The 21,194-nt window shown below is 47.8% G+C and overlaps 1 protein-coding gene across 4 annotated transcripts in view; it reads right to left on the bottom strand.

Moving 5' to 3' along the window:
- galnt14 (UDP-N-acetyl-alpha-D-galactosamine:polypeptide N-acetylgalactosaminyltransferase 14 (GalNAc-T14)) overlaps positions 1-21,194 on the bottom strand; it is a 34,893-nt gene that overhangs the window by 12,568 nt on the left and 1,131 nt on the right. For all 4 annotated transcript variants that reach the window (XM_086018270.1, XM_086018271.1, XM_086018272.1 and 1 more), the window contains exons 2-3: positions 16,840-17,009; positions 1,086-1,184 (exon numbers count right to left, since the gene is read on the bottom strand). In XM_086018270.1, coding sequence (XP_085874396.1) covers positions 1,086-1,184; positions 16,840-17,009 — 269 coding nt within the window. The remainder of the gene's footprint in view (positions 1-1,085; positions 1,185-16,839; positions 17,010-21,194) is intronic.

Here is a 21,194-nt window from a genome sequence, read left to right as displayed (position 1 = left end):
CGTCTCCGCCTCAACTCATAAATTATGCAAATGCAAAATGTTCACACGCGGCACAGCAAAGCTAGAAATTAATAAAAGCCTATAAAAAGTGACGATTGCAAGAATAAACGTCTTCGAGATACAAGACGGCAGAGTTTGCTCGTTAGCTCGCTCGCTCGCTCGCTCGCTCACAGTCTGTTTGTGTTTGCGCCGACACTGCAAACTCGCCAACTAAAAATAAAAGGCGGCAAAAGAGTTGCAGCTCCCGAGTCAACAACGCACACGCGCGCACAAAATGGGAAAGTGAGGCAGAGCAAAGGGAGCAGCGTGTCCCAAGGAGACAGATTGTCTTTTAATTGGTTGAAAACTGCGGAGCTTTAAGAAGGCCTGCAGGGGAGGACGCAGCACGCACGCACACGCACACACACACACACACACACACACACACGCGCGCATTGTCCTCTGTGGTAGCCGTGAGTAGTCAGTCCCTGCACACTGGCTGCTATAATGAGCTGAACTCAGGCCAGTGTGTGTGTGTGTGTGTGTGCATGGACCTGCTGATACCATCAAAATGAGAGAAAAGAAAGATGGTGCACAGATTGAGGGTCAGGCAAGTTTGTGTGTGTGTGTGTGTGTGTGTGTGCGCGTGCTTCATTTGGCTTTCACTTTGCTACCCAACACACAGACAATACAGAATCAACATCAATGTGCACGCCGCACGTGCAATGGAGCACGTCGCAGTGCTCCTCAATTATTTTCCGTTACACCCCCCCCCCCCCCCCGGAAGAAGAAAATATTTCATACCTCCCAACTCTTTGCTGTGACTCGAATATAATTTAACCTCACGCGCAAGATTGTATTCGTATTCACAATTGAGACAACAAAACTGAAAAGAAATCAACATCAACAAAGGTGAACTTAAGTTTTTTAGTCTCTCGCCGCCCTTTTTTTTTTTTTTTGTTCACCCCAGTTCCACATTTTCCAGAGCGTCTCTTCATGGCGCGCGCCACCCGCCACCTACAGGAGCGGATGTGCAATCGCTCTTTATTTTACTACGGCCCAAAAAATACAAATAATAAATAAATAAATAAATAAATAAGGCGTACCTCCTGACGGTGCGCAGCAGGGTGGAGCGTGCCTCGTTGTGAAAGGTGATGACGATGGAAGTCGGAGGAAGGTTGGCGTCGTAGTGCAGCTCGCGGCACCTGCGCGCGCGCGCGCACACACACACAGAAAACAATCATACTCGACACTTTGTTATCGGCACAAATCTCGGCCACCCGCCCACGCGCGCATTCTCCCTCCTCAAGCGACACACGTGTTCACACTGCAGAACAAGCATGAATTAGAAATGAGCAGCCAAGCTCATTAGAATACGGACCACAACAATGGCCGCACGCGCACGCGCGCACGCACGCAGCGGAGAGAGGACACTGGCCTTTACCGTGCGATTGATGGACGGTTGACATTATTCAACAAAAGCAGCTGTCTGGCTCGCTTGTGGCCTTCCTACCGTGTGTGCGCGTGCGCGCGCAGCAGCGCGCGCGTGTAAAGTCCCAGTGACCCGCCAAAGCGTCCTTGAGCCCGACAGGAAGTGCGAGCTCGTGCGGCGTGAGCGCCAAGCCGTGAAATCAGAAGATTAGCAAGCGGCAATTTTGTTCTTTGTTTGAAGGGAGAAAGGTGGACGAGGACGGGAGGTAACGGTTGCGACAAACCATCGCGGCTCATCCGTTTTTTTCTGAAGCCGAGCCGTGATTGGTCGTTGCCTGAGCCCTGAGTAGTGGCGATGTCATTTTCAGTCGGCGGAAGTGACAAAATGGCCGCCCCCGGAGATGGCTAAAAAACGAGTGGATTAACTCTTATTCCACAAACGCAAAATTAATCACAATGCCTTGTTTCAACTCGTGGGCCTGCATAGGACATATTCTTGAAAAAAAAAAACATGTTTGGGTTGACTTCCCCTTTCAAACTGCAGCAGGTATGGCAAAGAAGGACACAAAGTGGGGCACAAAGTATGCTAGAAGCAACAAAGTGAACCAGGCAACACATGCAGACACACAATATAACTGCCCACAGTCACACATTCTTTATCCTCCGCAAGGAGTGATTCTTATAGTTGCCGTACCGATGAGCGGAAAGGTGACGCTTTGCACAACTGCATGTTTTTTTTTGCAAAGTGCCGTATCATGGAGCGCTATTTGTCCTCGTGAAATTCACATTGCAAAACCTTTTGTCGATTTTTTTTTTTTTTATGGCGACGGATGAAACGGGCGAAGGGCATTTCCATGTGTTTTGAGTTACGAGTGTGGTATGGCAACAGATTCAACTGGTATCTCGGGGCGGCACCGCACGGGCTGGTACGATGTCGTCAAAAATGTTGCTTGCGTTCATCAGTCTTCACAGTTCCTTTGGAAATGCTTTGAATAATGTGGCGATTTTTGGGGAAAAAAAACCCAAAATAAATCAATCCTAATCCATGGATATTAGTCAAATGAACAATTTTCATTCATTTTAATTGGATCCACTATTGGGTGAGTTCATGTTCATGACATAGATGATCAATAATGACCCTTAAGGACCGATAAGCTTGGTTTCCAAACAAGCAAGTTGATAAACCGCAACTTGTGGGCTGCGTTTGCATCATTGCGAGCGTCGTCGTCGTTGTCGTCGTTTTGCCTCCCAGGTTAGGACGGCGTTTCTTTCCAAAGAAAGTGGCAAGTGCTAGCTTGTCGACGGAGACTTCCGAACATACTCAATGTTTTGCATCAATAATGCTGCCTGCTATTTACAGCGGAGGCTGAAAGGCTGCCATCCCCGTGGCCCTCTTCCCCCCCCCCCCCCCTTTCACAGCTTCTTATTGTCTCGCTGCCTCTTGCCAAGAAATAGACTCTCCCTCCACTGTGTACACACACGCGCGCGTATATATTTCCGCTATCGCATCCCATCATGCACCTCTGTGCCGCCATCTCCACTTTTGCTGCACTTGATTTATGCCGCAGCTCCAGCCCCGAGCAGCGATCGGGAGATAAAGGCCGACCCGCAACACCGGCGCGTGTGTGTCTGTGGGACACAATTACACACACGCGCGCACACACACACACACAATGGCAGGCACAGATGTACAGACAACATTTGTGCTGACAGATGACTGATGTCGGAGCTGATATCAACACGCTTCCATACTCTCCGAGTGCGCGCGCGTGCATGTGTGTGTGTGTGTGTGTGTGTGTGTGTGCGCGTGCGCACTCTTCATGCGTCACGCTCGGAATGAAGAGACAGGAAATGGCTGGTGAGGGGAGGAGGACAGACTTATGGGCTGGGGAGAGAGCAGGTACCAGCAGCAAGAGGACGTGAGGAAGAGGAGGATGGGAGTGAGGAAGAGGACGGGGAAGAGGAAGGCGCGAGGAGGCAATGACGGAACGGAGCTGATGAGCAAGACGAGGACATGACGAGGACGCGAGGAAAACGATCTTACGAGGTTTTACAAATACGAGCCGTTTTTTTTTTTTTTTTTGCTTTGACTTGTGAGCGCAGTCTTGAGAGACGAGCGCTGCGCGGTGGCAGCGAAACCCTCTCGGTGTACATCGCTGTCATGTCTTCTTTATCCTCTGCGTCAAACAACCAATATGAGTGCCGTACCGATGAGCTGAGAGGAGTTGAGACGTTTCAGCGAACGGTATTTCTGTCCTATAGTGCCCCCCCGGTGGCCAAGGCGTGCGCAGCAGGAGGAGCGGCACAACGTGCATTGAATTGAAGCTGAAAGTGTGCGTTCAATTTCTTATCACTCGATTTAAAGAAATCATTGGAAGTTTTGACAAGGTACAATATGATGGAGTGCGACTTGTCCTCACATTACCACAACTTTCTTTTTTGGGGGGAAGGCTGGAATGGGTTCATTTCTTTCCATTTCAATGGGAAAAGCTAAAGTAATTTCAGATACAACTGTTTTGAGTTACAAATTAAACTCATATCTCAAGGCAGCAGTGTATAAAGTCGGAAGAGTTTGCATATCCCCATGTTTATTTATTTTATTTTTTGGGTGATGCCAGTCTCCGCTGAAATCTTGCTGGTGGTTTTGAAAGTGCAAATTTCGCAAGTCATTAATGAAATGTAAACAAGCACTTCGGGATAGAAAAAAAATAAATACATGAAAAAAAACCAACATGAATCAGCATTCCTCTCTTGGCTTCTTGGCCTTCCCCGCGGTGCGAAAACCCGCGATTCTTTCTCTTTGAAGAACATGAGGCATAAGCTCGCGGGTGTGCAAAGGAGGTTTTGCACTCACATGAAAATAACGAAGGAACTCTGCTCCAATCGTCAGTGGGCGCCGTCGAGAAAATTCTCCCGGGTTCTCTACGTGTGGTACGCGGGCTCCCTCTAGTGGTATGCGCACAGTTAGGTGGATTTCACTTTCAGACTTAAGTCAGACTCTGCCTTTCTCCGTGGACGTGCGCACACAACGACAACGAGGCACTCTAAAGCGCACCGGTCCACAAAAATAAAGATTATTATTATTATTCTGCCCACCTGTTCTGCATTCCTCTGCGGCATGTCTGCACACTCACGGCTGACAACGAGGCACTCTAAAGCGGCCGCGGCAGCCTGAGGCCCCGGTGCTGCCCAGACTTAATTTTTTCTTTTTTTCCAATCTCAGTCTTTGCACGGCAACAGCAATTATCTCCAAAGTCGTCGAAAGTACTTGTGCAAGGTAACTTTTGAGGGCTCCGTGAGGACGAGTGTATTTCAAGGTAGTGCGCCGCTGCGCCGCATTCGACTTCAGGCGCGGCAAGACGACGGTAAAGAAACATTGCAGCTCTCTGTGTAGTCGACTGAAGTGTACTTAAAGGTTATGTTGTGTGTACAAGTGTGGTGACATGTAGTGGAGTGTGTACAAGTGTATTTAAAGCTGGACGAGTGCGCTGCGTTGCGCATTTGTGCGCTGGCGTTGCGGCAAATGAGTCGGAGCGGCCGTCGATTGAATAATTGATGTTGGGAGTGTTTTAACAGCACGGCCGTGTCCGTTTTGCTCCCTGCTGCATCTCCGTCTTCATCCTGCGCTCGCTTCTCCGCTTTCTTTTCAGCCCCGGTAACACGGACCGCGACAAATCACTATTTTTGTCCAAATCCTTTTTGATTGTCTGCTGTCCATCATGTTGTCGCGCTGAGAGAGTCGTCAGTGGCGTGAGCGAATGTGTCAGCGGGCATAATCTGCCACAGCCTGAGCAGCTTCTGCATTGTTTGGTAGAAGCCCAAAAAGGGAGTTGAGCAAACGTTTTTTTTTTTTTTTTCCTTATATAAAACTTAATCCCACTCAAGCGATCATCATTTTAATCCCATTTGCTCGGACATGCTGAATTAACTGAAATTACCGCATCCCATTTACACGCACTCACATTTAGCTCCCCTAATACGGAGAAGAAAAATGTATATTGCGCTCAGTTTTTTCATGTCCTTATTATATTTACATCATGACACGCTCCGCGCTAAAAGATGCATTTAGCTTTGGGAAATTGAGCTTTTCCATTCTGTCAACTCAAATTCAGTAGAAATAATCATCTTAAAAAAAAAAAAAAAAAACGATAGCGCCGCCATTAGCGGACGACCAAGGGGCTCGCCGGCAAAGACGGTGGCGAGTCACCGACCCACCGTGATGAAAGATGAGAGGTTCTCACAACAAACACTAGTTTGGTTTGGGGTCATTGGCCCCCAAAAAGGGGGGAATAAATGGTTTAATGAACAGAGTTCAGCTCACTTTGCCTCCGCGGAAACGTGTTTTCTCAGTGAACCTTTCTCACCGTTTGGCGCGAATTGGATTGGGCAAGGCCGACTGGACCTCGTTTGGAACCGTTTGAGCTCGCGCACCGATTTAGGCTCCTTCCCGTGACATTGCTCGTTCTAGGATCGCTATTTGCGCAACTTGACATTCACTTCTCCGTCATGCGAATTTCACACGCGACAATCTTTGATCTCAAGCAGGCCAGCATCGAGCCGGGTTTCGTCTGCGGACGGGCTAATTCCTCTAATCAAGCCCCGGGGTGATCAAGCGTCTCCGGCAGCAAGAGAAGAAGCCGCGTTTTATCTCTCAAGTCAAAGGAGAAGTTCATTTTTGATGTGTTTTTTTTTTTTTTTTTTTTTGTGGTGCCGCGACAGGAAATGAAGTGCGTCAACGCCGCCGCCGCCGCCGCCTCACGCTCGTTAGTCTTTGTTGTCGGGCGTCCATCGACGTTTCAGTTGTCTGCCGTTTGGCTGATGAAGAGATAACGACGGGGAAAATCGCACTCACTCAATGCACACGCCAACCACTCTTATGTATTTGTCAGTTTATTTTTCCCCCCTCACTCAAATATTTTCTTTGATTTTTTTGGGCCCTATAGTAGCAGCCGCCCAGCCATTTTTTTTTACCTTTCCTCCTCATTGTCACTGCAAGCCAAACAAAATGTCGACAAAATGAAATCATTCCTTTTCATCTCATTTATAATTAAATCACCGGTATATCATATTTATACATGACCAATTATTTAATAGAATACATTTTTTTGAAATGCCAGTTTGTAGGCAACATTGACTCTTTTGCAATTTTAATTTTTACATTTTTATTGACAGCAAAGAATTGTGGGGACGGCAAGGAGACAAAAGCCTTCAGCGAACCCTAAAACACTTTGGAAATGTTCATTAATTGATGATGGCCGCCGCTAACAAGACAAAAAAAGATGCTAGCTAGTCTAAATGTAAATTTTCCGCGCGCCACGGCAGCACATGAATAAAATAACGAGTCAATAAACGAACCCTCTGGGACGGAGGTGAGCAGCGCTGCTGAGGCGTAATGTCAAATAATGTATGCCAGCGCTCAGCTCATGCAATCACAGGTGGCTTATAGCACACCATTTTATTTTTTTTTAAAAGGCGCTTTTAATGGCCCCACAGATGTCCTTGATCAGCTCACGCGCTACAATGGCCAAATGTTTTCCACGCCTCGCTTCGCGCCTCCTAACTGGTTAAGTGTCACCGTGGCGCTTTCAGTTTCCCTCGCATGGAGGAAAGATGCTAGCAGGTCAATAAGGAAGTTTGCTTGGAATCTAAAATCGTCATTTGAAAAATGAATGTAAAGTTAAACAACACTTGATTAAAGTGAGCTTATTATTATCCTCTTCACATTTTATCCTTTTTTTTTTAAATGAAGGACTCTTATCTTACAACAATAAATTGATGCTAACAAATGCTACTGGGGCGCCGCATGTCTTTCAAATGTGGCATTTTATAGGTTGGCTAATGCTAATGCTAACCAACTGTCACCTCGAAATGACAAAGTCTACTTAAAATTCTTGTTTACTGCGGTTTTCCATCTTTTGGGGGGGTTTTCCATCCGAACACGTCCTTACATTAGAACAATAAGTGGACGCTAATGAATGTTACCAAACGCTACATTTGGATTTTCTTATGAAATGTAAAGTTGTTCTCGTGTTAGTGACGTTGAAAGGATGGCAGATCGGCAGAATGGACTGAAGAGTGTTACGGTCACTTGGCTCCGTTGTGCAACGATACAAAAACAGGTTTACAGCTTCTCATTCTTTCTCATGGTCTAGCGTCTCCTGGACCTGTTAGCATTCCAAGATTCTAGGAATGGGCGTGCCAGTGACTAGTGATTTCCAAGCAGGGTTGCATTGTTGTTTGGTGGCGTGCCGCGAGACTTTTCTCAATCCAAAAGGCGTGCCTCGGCTCAGTAAAGCTTGGCAACGACCGCAGTCGACCATCCGCAGCTTCGACGAAACGCAAAGTCAGCACGTTTCCCATCAGCCAGTCTTTGTGGACATTACATATCGGCCGAGGTGAGCGTCGGTCGGTCGGTCGGCGAGCCCGGCGGGATCTTTTGTCAAATTGTAATACGCCGGCACGCTTTGCTTAATCCTGTCCTGCTGACGGCTAATCCAAATGGAGCGCAGAATAGCCTTGAAGCTAATAGCCTCCCAGGAGCCGACACCCCCGCTTGACCCCCCCCCACACACACACACACCTCCGCCTGCCCTCCCGCCCCGCGGCCATTAAAAAGCCGCTTCCATTGCCACATTTCTCCACTGGCTGGCTGCCGCCTTTGCTGCACTTTTAATCCTCAGTCTCGCACCATCCCAACCCTTGGAGAACGCCCGCACAAACTCCCGTCTCTTCCTTATCTTGCTTTCCTTTTTCTTAAAGCGCCGTAAGATACTTTGCTTTACAGCATAATGCCAGGCTGCTTTTCAGCATATCAAGGAGGTTTCTCTGGACAAGTACTAGGCTGAATGGCTCCAAATTCTAGTGTAGAACTCACAGCTTTTTTTTTTTTTTTTTTACTAGGTGCACAGTAGCTCCCAACCTTAAATTCGAGTAGAAGATTTAGCAATGCAGACTCCTTTTCACGACAATACTGATAAAAAAAAAAAGGAAATATCAGGTTGATATTGATCATTGGTTGGGATCAGGTTGTTAATTGAGCAAACGCCGGCGCTAATTGAAGAAATGTGCGTTTTTTTGGTTCTGTTTGTTGCTAACGAGCGCCCAGAGGCCACCAGACTGCAAAAAAATAAATACATAAAATTCATCAATTACTGCTGCCTCAGACAGGAAGTAGTTTCCTCGTACTTCTGTCTCCGGGGGCCCGAGGGGGAATAACAACAGAGGAAATGTTTTTTTTTATGATTCCGACATGGAGGGAATCCATTTTGCAAACGTTGTGCGCTTCGAGCGGCCCGTTAGAGCGTGATGGAGATTTCTTGGCAGCGGCATGAAGAAGAAGAAGAAGAAGAAGAAGAAGGTGACAGAAGATGCGAGCTCCGTTTATAGCGCCGCCTCGTTAGCGCCCCGTCACGCCTTGTGCATGGGCGACGTGTGAAGTGCAAGGCCGCGTGACGCCTGCCGAGATGACGCAATCTTTCGGGATTGCGCGCACTGGGCTCGTTTTGGTCCTCGACTTGACGTCTGCATCCCATAACAGTCGTGATGACGGCCTGTGGCGTGAGACTTGCAGCCCACTCACGGACGGGCAACGGCAATAAATACTCTCCCAAAATCTGTCGGAGAGCCGGGCGCCTAAACTTGTCCGACTTCCAACCCGCTGGCATTACACTGGCTCGTAATCGACGAGTGGAGATTCGGCCCCGATTTTATCTTCCACTCAGAAGCTGTGCTGATCTCCCAAAGTGATGCAACGAGCATCGAAGCGCGAGGTGACGCTGGGCCGAGTTTTAGCAACAACATCGCATCGGCATTCACGCGCCGAAAACATCCCCATCGCCCTTGCTCGCCGCTTTCCACAACATTCGCCGCTCAGCTAAGGCGTGCGTGCGCGCGGGCACGCGCCAGATGGTGCATGACGACCGCAACGCTCCCAGCGGCGCAGCTGTCCGAGTCAATACACCCCAGCCGTGCACCTCTTCATCACGTTAAATAAACAGCACAGCGCAACACGCGCAGGCGGGGGGGGCGGGCGGCGAAATGCGAGCGAAGCACACAGACACATCCGCCACCCGCCGCTGCTTACCTCGCACACGCACAAACGCGCACGCACATCCCTCCCAAATCATCCTTGTGTGTGTGTGTGTGTGTGTGGTGGTGACACAAAAAGAAAACGAACTCAACGATGAAAACAGGAAGAAAAAAAACAAACATTAAGTTCATGGAGTGAATGGCGAACGGCATGTAAAAAAAAAAAAAAGCCTCTTTTGCCTTTGTCCGTCTTGTTTTGGTTGTCGTATGGTTGGAGGTGTCGGAAGCAAAAAAAAAAAAAAAAAAAATCTATTACTGTCAAAGTGACAGTTGTGCTTGTCATGTTTTTGAGAAGCCTGCAAACTGGAGTGAAACTCCGACACAAGTCAGCCAGGGACAACTAATGTTCAGGCTGTGTGCGCGCGTGCGTGCGTGCGTGCGTGCGTGCGTGCAGCCACCCCGTTGTTGAACCTTAATTGCAGATCTCGTTTTCATACGTGTGTGCGTGTGTGTGTGTGTGTACCTGGGAAGCTCTCCAAATTAGGACGCACCAGCTGTTTACCTCAGATAGCGACACACGTATTCACACACACACACACACACACACACAGATATTTGAACGACACTGACATATGACTGCTGTCATGTTTGTATACATATATAGGCATACATTTCTACATTCACTGTATTATAGATGAATGTATTGTGCATTTCTAAAATGTGCTTATGTGGCTGTTGTACGGTATACTGTACATGAATTTCATCATAAATATATAGTATATGTGCACCCTTAAGATATGTATTATGTTGTGTATTATAATTGACATACTGTATACACTGTACATATTTTGACCTAAGTGTACACAGTGTGCGTGCGTATACGGTACAATGTGTTTGTCTGACTAGAGAAAGTTGGTGCGCTCATCCTGTACTTTGACTTGTCTCAGAGCAACATCCCCCAAATCCCCGCACGCACATTGCGGCGCTCTGACAGGTGTGGACGGGTCGGGTGGGAAGACAGCGCCGAGCTTGTGAGCAGAAGGTCACCTTGGCTCTCGCCGCAAGACAACAGGGAAGCAGAGCGGAGGCCCAGTGTGGAACGTCAACTCATTGACAACTACGATGAGAACCGATGCATCGTTTCGAGGCCTCCTTCAACGGGAAACCGTGCACGTTCGCGCAGCTTCAGCCCGTCAACAGGAACAATCGGACATTTGACGCGATATTCTGACAGATGCGACGCGACAAACTGAATCAGAATGGTTTTCTTTGCGCCTTTTTTGCATTTTGAAAGAATGTCCGGCTGTTTTGAAAGGAAGGACTTTTTTAAAAACATTTCAAATCAGATTCATCCATTTTTTGGAAACGAATAAATTGGCAGATTAATGTCCTTCTTATCATCATTAGATGCAGCCCCGCCCTTCAAAAGACTGCAGAAATGACGACAATTGAAGAAGGCATCCTAATTTGAACCCTTAACCCGAATTTGAAATGGGACCCATGTCTTGAAACCTTCTTTGAAAGCCAAATCACGTGACACATTTGCACTGATGACAACCTGATCTGGATTCAAACTGCCACCTTTGAACAAACTTTGTTTTTTTTTTTTTAAGTCAATTTGTAGACTTTGGATGGCGTTTCCACGGTTACCGGCCGACAGCCGACATTCGTCCCGACGGGGACGAAAGGGCGGCCTTCACGCGCCTGGCCGCTACACTTTCTCCTTTTGGCGGGTTGCTATGACGACGGGCCGGCGCATCGATGAGGGTAGCTTGCATCATTCATCGGCCGTGCTTACTTCATCTGCGATTCGGCGCTCGTCTAGCGATGCCTCGGAGCCGAATGCCGCAGGAAGCCGGCGCGCTTGCTCCGAGGCGCTCAAGGCGACTTCCGTCAAACGTTTTCTTGCCCCGAATCGTCGGAATGAAAGATTTCATTCCTGTTTGTCTTCCGCCGACACTTCCGATTCCATCACTTTGAACTTCATTTTTGCACTTATTTTGCTCATGAGAGCTAGCACCCGCCATTTTGGATTCGAGTACATCAGCCGCTTACCGTTTGAAAGTAGGGCTTCGAGGCAAGGCGAGGCTTTCAAAGTGAGGTTTTAAAATGAGGCCTTAGGGTTTCAAGTTTCAAGGAGCGATCCGTCCGGTCAGGGGTGACAAATGGCAAAGCCTTGGCGGAGGACTTTCCTCATTTGTCACCTCTGACGATGTGGTTTGTGTGTGTGTGTGGGGGTGGGGTTTTTTTTTTTTTTAAATTGTGCCGCTGGCTCATTGCCGTGCAAAGTGTCTCATTACTGTGGAATGTGTTGCAGTGAAAGAGAGAAAATAAATGATTGGAGTTAATTGTAGTTTTTGATTAAAAGTCACTCTGCCTTCTTCTCATTAAAGCTCAACATTCATTCGGAGCTTCCTCACAATGCCGACCGCTTCGAATACCGATTTTTTTTTTTTTTTTTTTTTTGGGGCCTTCATTGAGGTTTTGCCTGCGGGAGAAGAAAAATGCTGCTTTAACCTCTTTGGAATCATTTAAGGCCCAATAATAATAATTATAATAGCGATGACTGCAGTTGAGCCGACACCTCGTCTCGACGCCAAAGCGGTCAACCCTCAAGACGTACTCGAGGGACATTTGGTGACATTTAGCTCTTGGATTTTTGTTGTTTGGGTGGCTGCACGTCCACTTTGCCAGAGGAGATTCATTTTCATAACAACATGAAAACATCCAAATGGAAAGCAGTGAAAAAAATTTAAATTTTTTTTTTTTTTAACCCATTTGTTTTTTATGTTAACGTGAGCAATTGCACCTCGGGATTGTAGCGGTATAATAAGTCCACCAGGTGGCGTTACTGTCAGCCATTCAAAGCATGAAGCAGTCCTTGACACCTTGTGGAAGGTGACATCATAGGAGTCTGTTCATTGCCACACAAACAGAAATGTGTGTGCGAGTTGTCTTCCTCACTCACTTTGTAGCCTCGATCAAAGTGTGTTTATCCGCAAAAGCCTGACCGGCAAGAGGACCAGCCCCCCCCCCCCCCCCCCCATTTCGACTCTCCGCTCACCACCACCCGCGCTCCTCCTCGTTCCACTCGTAACTACAGCAAAGCTATCGCAGTTGACGAAAACCGACAAGAATCACGAAATTGAAAATGCGTCTTCGTTCACATAACAAAATAAAAATGCTTTTGGGGGGAAAAAAAAAAACGCAAACCAACTGAAACGACAAACTGGATCTTACATTTATTAAAAACTATGGTGAAAACGTCCTTGGTTTTCATCTTCGTCAATGAATATCAATATATCAAATAAGAAAAAGTCGAAGCTAAATGAAATGGAACCACGACGGCAAATCACAAGTTATTAGGACCCGGAACGACATTTCCTTGCCGTGTTTTTCGTTTTCATTTTGCTTTGTTTTGCTGGGCCGGGCTGCCCGGGCAACAACGCAATTGACAATGGCTTCTCGATGGTCGAACCTGCACAAAGAAAGCTTCAGAGCACAAAGTAGCTCATACTTACACGCATGCACGCGCAATCTTACATGAATGTGTGAGTCAAATCCAATTGGTCGCATAAACACGTGAAGTGCGCATGGAGGCACGGCATACACCAAATGCACGCACGCACGCACACACGCGCGCGCGCAGAGGGAGTGCTGACAGTGTGTGCGCGTGTTCCGCTGGGTGATGAATGAAGCAATATTTCAGTTTAAAGCAGCGTCTCAGCACAGATGCTGGCATGGAGAATTGCGTGTGTGACCACGCACACGCGCACGCACACAGGCACAATATGCAGTGAAAACATAATCGCTCCGAGAGCGACATGGTCTGCTGCATCACAAGAATCACCTGTCTGATTATACACATTTAGAGATGCACAATCACCCCGCACGCGCACGCGCACGCACACGCACGGCTTGTGCTGTCTCATTGTGTTGAGCAAAGCTGCCTACAGGGCAACAGTTTGGGTGCCAGGCAAGCATTATCAACAGCTCGCACACGCGCGCGCACACACGGGCAAAGTAGATGAGACACACACCTGGACATTAACACGCGCAGACAAATAATGTCAGCCGAGGGCAGGGTGCGTTGCCAGGTTGCCTCGGGCCTGGCAGCGCGCGCGCGCGCACGCGCTCTCGCTCGCGCATGCAAATGAAGAGAATCTCAGGATGTGGCCTTTAACCCTCATTTAGCACTAACCGCTCAAGTCCAAAACATTTACATATTTACAATTATTTGGCTCCGGTAGCCGTGCGTGTGAGCGTTTGAGAATATTTCAGTAGTGCGTGTGAGCGTTTCGGAAGCAGGCGTGATCTGAAATGATGTCCTGGATGGATCTTATGCATACAGTACACACACACACACACATTCTGGTTTAAGGGACAAGATGGGGACCTAGTGCGTCCCCAAGCGCCTGCTCTTAGCCGGTGATCGGCACCGGCCGCACGGGGGTCGGGTCCCCCCCCCCCTCTGAGTCTTCCTGTCCGCCGGGCCGTTCTCACAGATTTGCTTCAATTACTAAAATAAGAGTCCCGCTCACTGGATTTACACCAATTATGAGAGGCAGCAGGATTTTTGCTTCAGGCTGGTCTGGCCGCTTTAGAGTGCCTCGTTGTTGGCCCTGAGTGCAGGAAGCTCACAGAGAGGTCAAAAATGTTTGTTTTTTTTTTTTTTTAAACGTCCAACGTTCAACATGCCAGTCAGCATATGGACAGAATCTTAGAGTGCCTTGTTGTTAGGGCAAGGAAAAGCCTCAGGAGGCTTTCGGCTGATGTCTTTTCACGGCTGAATAAGCAGTTCAGAGAACAAATGAGTGAGTGGAACTTTGTGCGGGCAAAAGAAAGATGAAGTAGAAAGTAGTCGATATTTAGGTTAACACGGTATTTGATTGTCAGCGATTCAGTGCATTTAGCGGACACGCCCACAGCGCTTGAAAACGGCGGCGATGGCTCAATTTCTTACAATTTGGAAGCCTGGTTTGACATTTTTTTTTTTTTTTTTAAATCATTGACAGTTGGCCAAGTTGTTAGCAACACTGATCCGCGGTGTGACACATTTACAAGACGTTTTTATTTTCACTTAACAGATCCTCGCGGATCCATTCTCGTCACCACCCACCAGCAGCAGCTCATCTTCCTCATCACCAATTTCATTTCCCTCCCCTTGACATGCTCCTCACATTGCGTCGAGTCGCGCACGTTGGCGCCTTGACCTCCAAAGCAGTTTGTCTAGAAGCCAGCGTATGGCGGCTCCGCGTCTTGACTCGCTGATCCTCGTTGTCAAGGCGACGCACGCGCGAGCGAGGTCGTTTTGGGCGCGTGACAAATTGCGCTAATTTGGCCCAATGGGCCGCGCGTTGCTGACTGCCGAGGACGCCGATGACGCTTATCGAGCAGTCCAGCCTCCGTAGCGTCCGCCGATCAACGGGTGGCCGGCCGATAAGCTCGTTAGCGAAACCGCTGGCCCCGCCTCCTCGCCAGGGAGGAAGGTGAGGAATAAAATGGTCAGGCCCCACCCACTCACATGGGTCTGTCAGGACAGGACACACCGAAATGTCTAAAGGGCCCTTGACCAGAATTGAACTGGAAGTCGGCCATTTTGTTTTGCACAGGCGTCAAATACAAAGTTGGAAAGTTACACAAAAAAAACACAAAAAAAACAGTGACACCAGTTTCACTGACATGTCTATCAGAACGGGACGCAGCAAAAAGTCTCAAGTGGAACAGGAAGTCGGCCATCTTGGCCGGAAGCGGCCATTTTGGATGGTATTAGCATGTGTAGCTAAGAACAGATTCAAAAAGGATAGAAAAGGCGCGCGTTTTTATGATGTGGACAAACATTTGGTTGAATTCTTTGGATTTTTTTTGGGGGGGGGGGGGTTTCTGCGGTTGCCATATCAACACGTCAGCCGCCATGTTGGCTCTCGGTATGCTTGGCCTCATTGTCTTGCTGCTTGGATCCCTTCCCCGCTGAGGGAGGTGCTCCACTTCACTGAGATAATAGCACAGTGCGGGCTGGAGTGCATTGCGTGCGCGCGCGCGCACACACGCACACGCGCGCACACACGGATTCATCTGTGCTCTCAGCATCTCCTCCTTAATCCTCTTTGGTATCGTCCCATCTGACCTGCAGCAGTTCTGCTCCAACATTTCGAAACCCCGCCCAAATAATAATCAAAAAAAGGCCGTCTTCGACTGCTTCTTGCTGCCTGCTTTTCAAGACAGTTCAGCTGTCAGTCCAAAAAAATCCAATAAAAGAAAAAGCTCGTCATTCCTTTTCAGCAATTATGAGGACTCGACTTGCATAATTGATTCATCGACAACGAGTTGATTGTCAAATGAATCAGCCATGGACTCCGGCTGATTTGTTGTTGCTTTATTTTTCAAAAGAAGACGTTTGCAACATTTTTGCTTTTACTTTGGAAATCGATGATCGACATTTTTGCCGATTTTCCGACCGACGTTCTGGACCAAAGCGGGAAGTGATTTTCTACACTTTGAAATGATGTCCTGTTTTTCAATCAAAGGATGGAAATGAAAAAAAAAACACACCTTGATGGCGGGAAATAAGTCGGCCGTTTAAAAAAACAAAATTTTGGGGGGAGAGCCAAGTGGATTGACGAAAACCGTGTCAAAATTTAGACGGAAAAAAAAACAGATTGAAAACCGGATGATGGGAAAAGTGAGGTCTCACTGTATTGCATTGACAAAGGGCAGAGGAGAACCGACTGACGGAGGTGTGCTAGCTTCCTGCAGGGCAAAGGGGGTGTGGCTTCCAAAGTGAAGGGGGGTATCATGTACCCCCTCGGACTTAGATGTGCAAGCTTCACCATTGCGGAGACATAGATTGCACACGCGCCATCATCATCTTCTGCAGCAAGATAAACGAGCGTTATCACCCCCTCTCGCCCCCCCCCCCCACTCGCCTGCCCTCAATTCCCCAAACTAGCCTCCTACGCTCTTCTCACTTTCTTTCCCGCCCCCATACGTCGGAATTGCCCTCCTCGGAAACACACACACACACACTGTGAAGGAGCGCCACATCCCGACAGATGTTCCCCGGCATCCCACCGGGAAGTAGATGGAGCCCGACGTCTTACAACTTGCCGTTTGGCCCCATCTGGCCAGCGATCGCAACAGCCCTCATTACCGTATGATTCGATTTGGCTTTTCAGACTCCATGAACAACTGCGCCGCCAAAGCCGAGCAAATGTGATGAAAATATTTCACTTCACACTTTGCAAGCGTCCTAACAACGGTGACATCATCTTTTGGGCCGACACATCACACGTCCCGACGATCGGAAATTCGAGTCAACTTCTCATTTTGCCGATCCGCTCGTTGACTCGCGGTGGCATCGGACAAGGTTAGAAGCACCTTTGACGTGTCGCTCGGACGCACCTGTGGTGTCGCGTGTCGCCGAGGGCTCGGTTGCTGGGGACGCGGTCGCTCTCGCGCTGGTTGAAGGCGTAGAGCGCGTACGGGTCGTCGCCGGGACGCCAGCGCCGGGCGCTCAGGTAGCCGCGCTCGTCAAAGCCGTCCAGCAGGTCGTCCCACTCGCTGTCCGACATCTGTCCCACGAGCGCACACATCGGTTAGCGACGCACAATGACAGGACACAAACACAAATTTGGGGGAAGTTTTGACACGGGAGCCCCGACGCCAGAGAATTGATCAAAAGCATCAACATGACACAAAAAGGCAACAGAACATCAGCGAGGGGCGGGCGAGAATTTTTTTTCTTTTTTTTTTTTAGAAAGCTTTGTTTGTTAGAAAAGTCATATGAAAAATTCAAAAATATAGATAATATTAAAATACATTTTTTAATGTCCTATTTTTGAGAAAATCTTTTTTAGGTATTTTTTTTTCAAAGGCATTTCTGAGAGGCTAAAGCTCATAAATTTTAGAAAAGACACCTTTAATCAAGACATTTTTCAGGAAAAGAACATTTGGGCTCGCAAAACAATGGAAAAATTGACTGAGCAATGAACAGAAAATGATGATGATTATTATCATTACGTATATATATATATATATATATATATATATATATTATATTATATATACACACACACCTATAAGCAAGCAAAATGAACATTGTGCACAGCCTGTCGGTCTCCTCCCACATTGCTCAGTCGCACACTTGCTGATGCCACACTTTGTCTAAATGGGCCCATTAGGGGGGCTAAGCGTGCGCGCGTGTGTGTGGGGGTGTGCGCGCGCGTCGAGTCATTCCCCGGGCAGCGGTAACAACGAAGCGTGAAGAACACGAGTACAAGAGAAAAATGAGCAAAAGAGGAGACAAAGCAAAGAGAAACGAGACGGCAGGAAATGACAGACGACAAACAGGAAGTTGCATCGCGCTTGGCCGCCCAAATAGGAGACAAAATCCACAAGGCCTCTGATTGGTTGCCACTGTGACTTGTTGTCATCTGTCAAGTTTCTACCGAAGCCACCCGGTGATGAATCATCATCATCATCATCATCATGGCACATAAACACACGACGATGTTGTGATGAGTCAGCGCGGTGACAAAGTGCAGAAGGGCTGCGCTGAAGTCTGCGTTAAAGCGAGCGCGCACGACCAGCATATTCGTCAAGTACGTTTTTCAACCGGGGGGGGGGGGCTGATGACAGTTCGTGGCGTGAATGACGAACGCCGTGTAAAAAAGCCACTGACGTTCAACTTGCGGCCGCTGAGTTATAGCAAAAGTTACAGCAAAAAATATTGGCGTCAAAGTTTCTTGAAAGAAAAGTCTGTCTTTTGTCGCGTTTTGGTCCGAAAGCAAGCGCTGATTAGCAAAGCCTGCGTAAATTCATTTCGAGCAGCTGCTCCTCTCGCAGTGCTTTGTTTGTCTCCAGTTCGGGTTGAAAATGGGTACGCGACACACACACACACACACACAGACATTGATTAAGACTGTGCTTCTGTGTTTCTGCGCGCGCGTGTGTGTGTGTGTGTGTGCGCGCGCCTGCAGCAGCAGCGACGCTAGTTTGTGTTCGATATTGCTTTCCTCTTCCAGCTGCGTAATACATCTTTGTCTGTGAGCGCGCGCGCACACACGCACACACGCGCATTTACACACATATTTGACAACTTAAGCACTGTCGCATTACTATTTAACGAGGGAACAGCAAACGCGGCCGACATTTAACGTCATTAGCGATTTATAGCCCCGCCTAGCAGGAGTTCAGAACATTCGGAGCCATTCGTATTCCCCGAGGCGTTGAAAACAAACAACGCTTGCACTTTTTGCATGTTCACATCACCTCTTAAATCCTCGGAATCTTTATTTTTTAGCACAGGCATAACTCCCACCCTGGGTGCGCGTGGACAGATGGGGAGGCATTTTGCGCTTAGCTAGCACAGATGCACTTTCTGCTTCCCACTTAAAGGAGACGTTCAAGTGGAAGTCAACCCAAACACATTTTTGTCAACAAAGTTCGTTGAAGCAAGGCATTGGGATAAATATCGCCTTTGTGGAATAAGTGTTAATCCGCTCGTTTTTAGCCATTTTCTGACTTCTGTCGACCGAAAATGACATCACAACTGCGCAACGGCTCACTTATTTTCTGAATCCGAGAGCAGTTGTGATGTCATTTTCGGTCGACAGAAATGACAAAATGGCCGCCCCCGCAGATGGCTTGCATGGAACATCCTCTCGAAAAAAAATGTGTTTGGGTTGACTTCCACTTTAATGAACTATTTGGGGTGACGGGCGTAAACGCATCCAGATGAGGCGCGACGTCCTCCTCGACCTCGGCCTCTTGTCGGTGTTCCGATTCCCCGCCGCTCGATGACGCCTCCCTCCTTTGCCCTCCATTTTGCATCCCTCGCTCCTCCGTCCTGCTTCTTGTCTTTGCCTCCCTTCTCTCGCTTTCGACGTTCATCTCTCACTCTGGCAATCTTGATGCCACTTTTCTGCCTTCCCTTTACCCTGCGCTCGCTATCAACGTGATGGATGGCTCAATCCGGCGTCACGCGTGACGCGTGTCGTACCGGCAACGCATACTCTCAACTCAACATTATTCATAAAGCACTTTGAAAGCAACTGCGGCAGTAAAAAAAAAAAAAAAAAAAAAAAAGTGCTGCGTGAGACCAAACTCATACACACAAAGACTTTTTTTTTTTTACGCACACACACCAAAACGACTTCCAAAATGACGATTGCCATTTCTTCCCAAATACTCACGAAAATGGCGGCAAATTGGGGGAGGCGGAGGGGGAGGTCAGGGTAAGGAAAGTCAACTTGGCAGAGCACACAGAAAGCTAAAACGACGGAGTGGCCGCCGGCCTGTCACAAGGTATTCCAATTGCACATATACGGTACAAAAATGTCAACACACACACACAGACATTGTGATTGGATTGTCCAAAAAGAGGAGCGGCTTACTCGAAATATTTTGGAGCGCGTGTAAAAGGCTGGGTGCCGGTGAGTAAAGATTGGACCGAAACCCCCAAAGAGTCGGTCCGGCTTTCTTGCTCGTTTGTTGTTCCACGTCAACATTCACACCTATGGCCAATTTCGGCGTTTTCGATGAGGCTAAAATGCTAACACGTTTTGATTCGATCCCCAGAACATCTGAAGTGTGAGGCCGATATGCTAACCGCTAACCCATCATGCTGACTGCTTGAGAGCTTATATTTCGCAATTTTTTCTTTTTTTTTTTTTTTTTTTCTAATGAGGAATGTTCTACAAAAGATGCTTTTGTGTCAGCTGTATGAGCGGCAACTACAATTATTAGTTTTATTTTTTGGGGGTCCTTATTTCTTCTTGTTATTATGACTTGTTATTGTGATTTGTGATTTTCTCCGCGGGAGCCACTTTCAGCTGCTCCGAAACTCATTTCCCTCGCAGGCGCCCGCTGAATCACTTGCATCGAGGAACAATGGCTGCAGCCAGCATGACGCAAAGCAGCCAGAACATTAATAATCTCTGGCACGCGTGTGCACGCGTGTGTGTGCGTGCATGTTGCTTTACGGGGGGGCAAAAGACAGACAGTAGCGGCGGGAAAGCAGGAAGTGGACAGCAACGCCCTGGCTAATCGGAGGCCAAGCTGGCGGTCATGTGAGCGAGCAGACCTCTGCCAAGGCTCAAATGTTGGCACGCATCAAATCAAATAAGTGAGCAACAAGCTTCATTTCTGGACAAGTGTCACATATCAACATGTTCAATAGGGTTTGACGTGTTTTTGCATCTGTGCTTATCACGCAATCGGCATCAGTGTTGTTTTCGAGGACAAAACGATTTTGTCGATGCCCCTTTTTGGTGATAACATGATGGTGAAAAAAAATGACACTGACAAATGTGCTCAAAGTCAGACTCGTTACTGCTGCTGATATCATTGATTCTTTTTTCCCAGTACGGTACTATCATGGCCGACAACGGCCTCAAACCTGCGGCAGATTTTCCCCAGCATGACCGACATTCGTGTCATTTGTAAAAAAAAAAAACTAACTTCAATTCTCGATACCATACAGCTATCATTGATATGTAAAATGAGCAATGTGGGACCTAATATTGACCCCTGCGGCACCCCAATAGTTGTACCGCAACATGTTTATGAGTCGGCTCCCTCACTTGCCAGCACTGCATAACAAAATAATTGAAAACAATTAAAGAGACGGACTCGTTTCATTCATGATCCGAAGCAAAAAAAAACACGTGATTTGCGATTAGCTGACGACACATTCTGAATTACGTCGAAGTTAAGGAAATAAGTTAGGCTGAGGAGTTTGTACACAGGCGCAAGCT

The sequence above is a fragment of the Filicampus tigris genome, chromosome 20, assembly GCF_054856515.1.
Source record: "Filicampus tigris isolate MCC_2025a chromosome 20, RoL_Ftig_1.0, whole genome shotgun sequence".
Lineage (NCBI taxonomy): Eukaryota > Metazoa > Chordata > Actinopteri > Syngnathiformes > Syngnathidae > Filicampus > Filicampus tigris.
The sequence above is the reverse complement of the archived record's forward strand: the minus strand, read 5'-3'. Positions and strand labels throughout refer to the sequence as shown.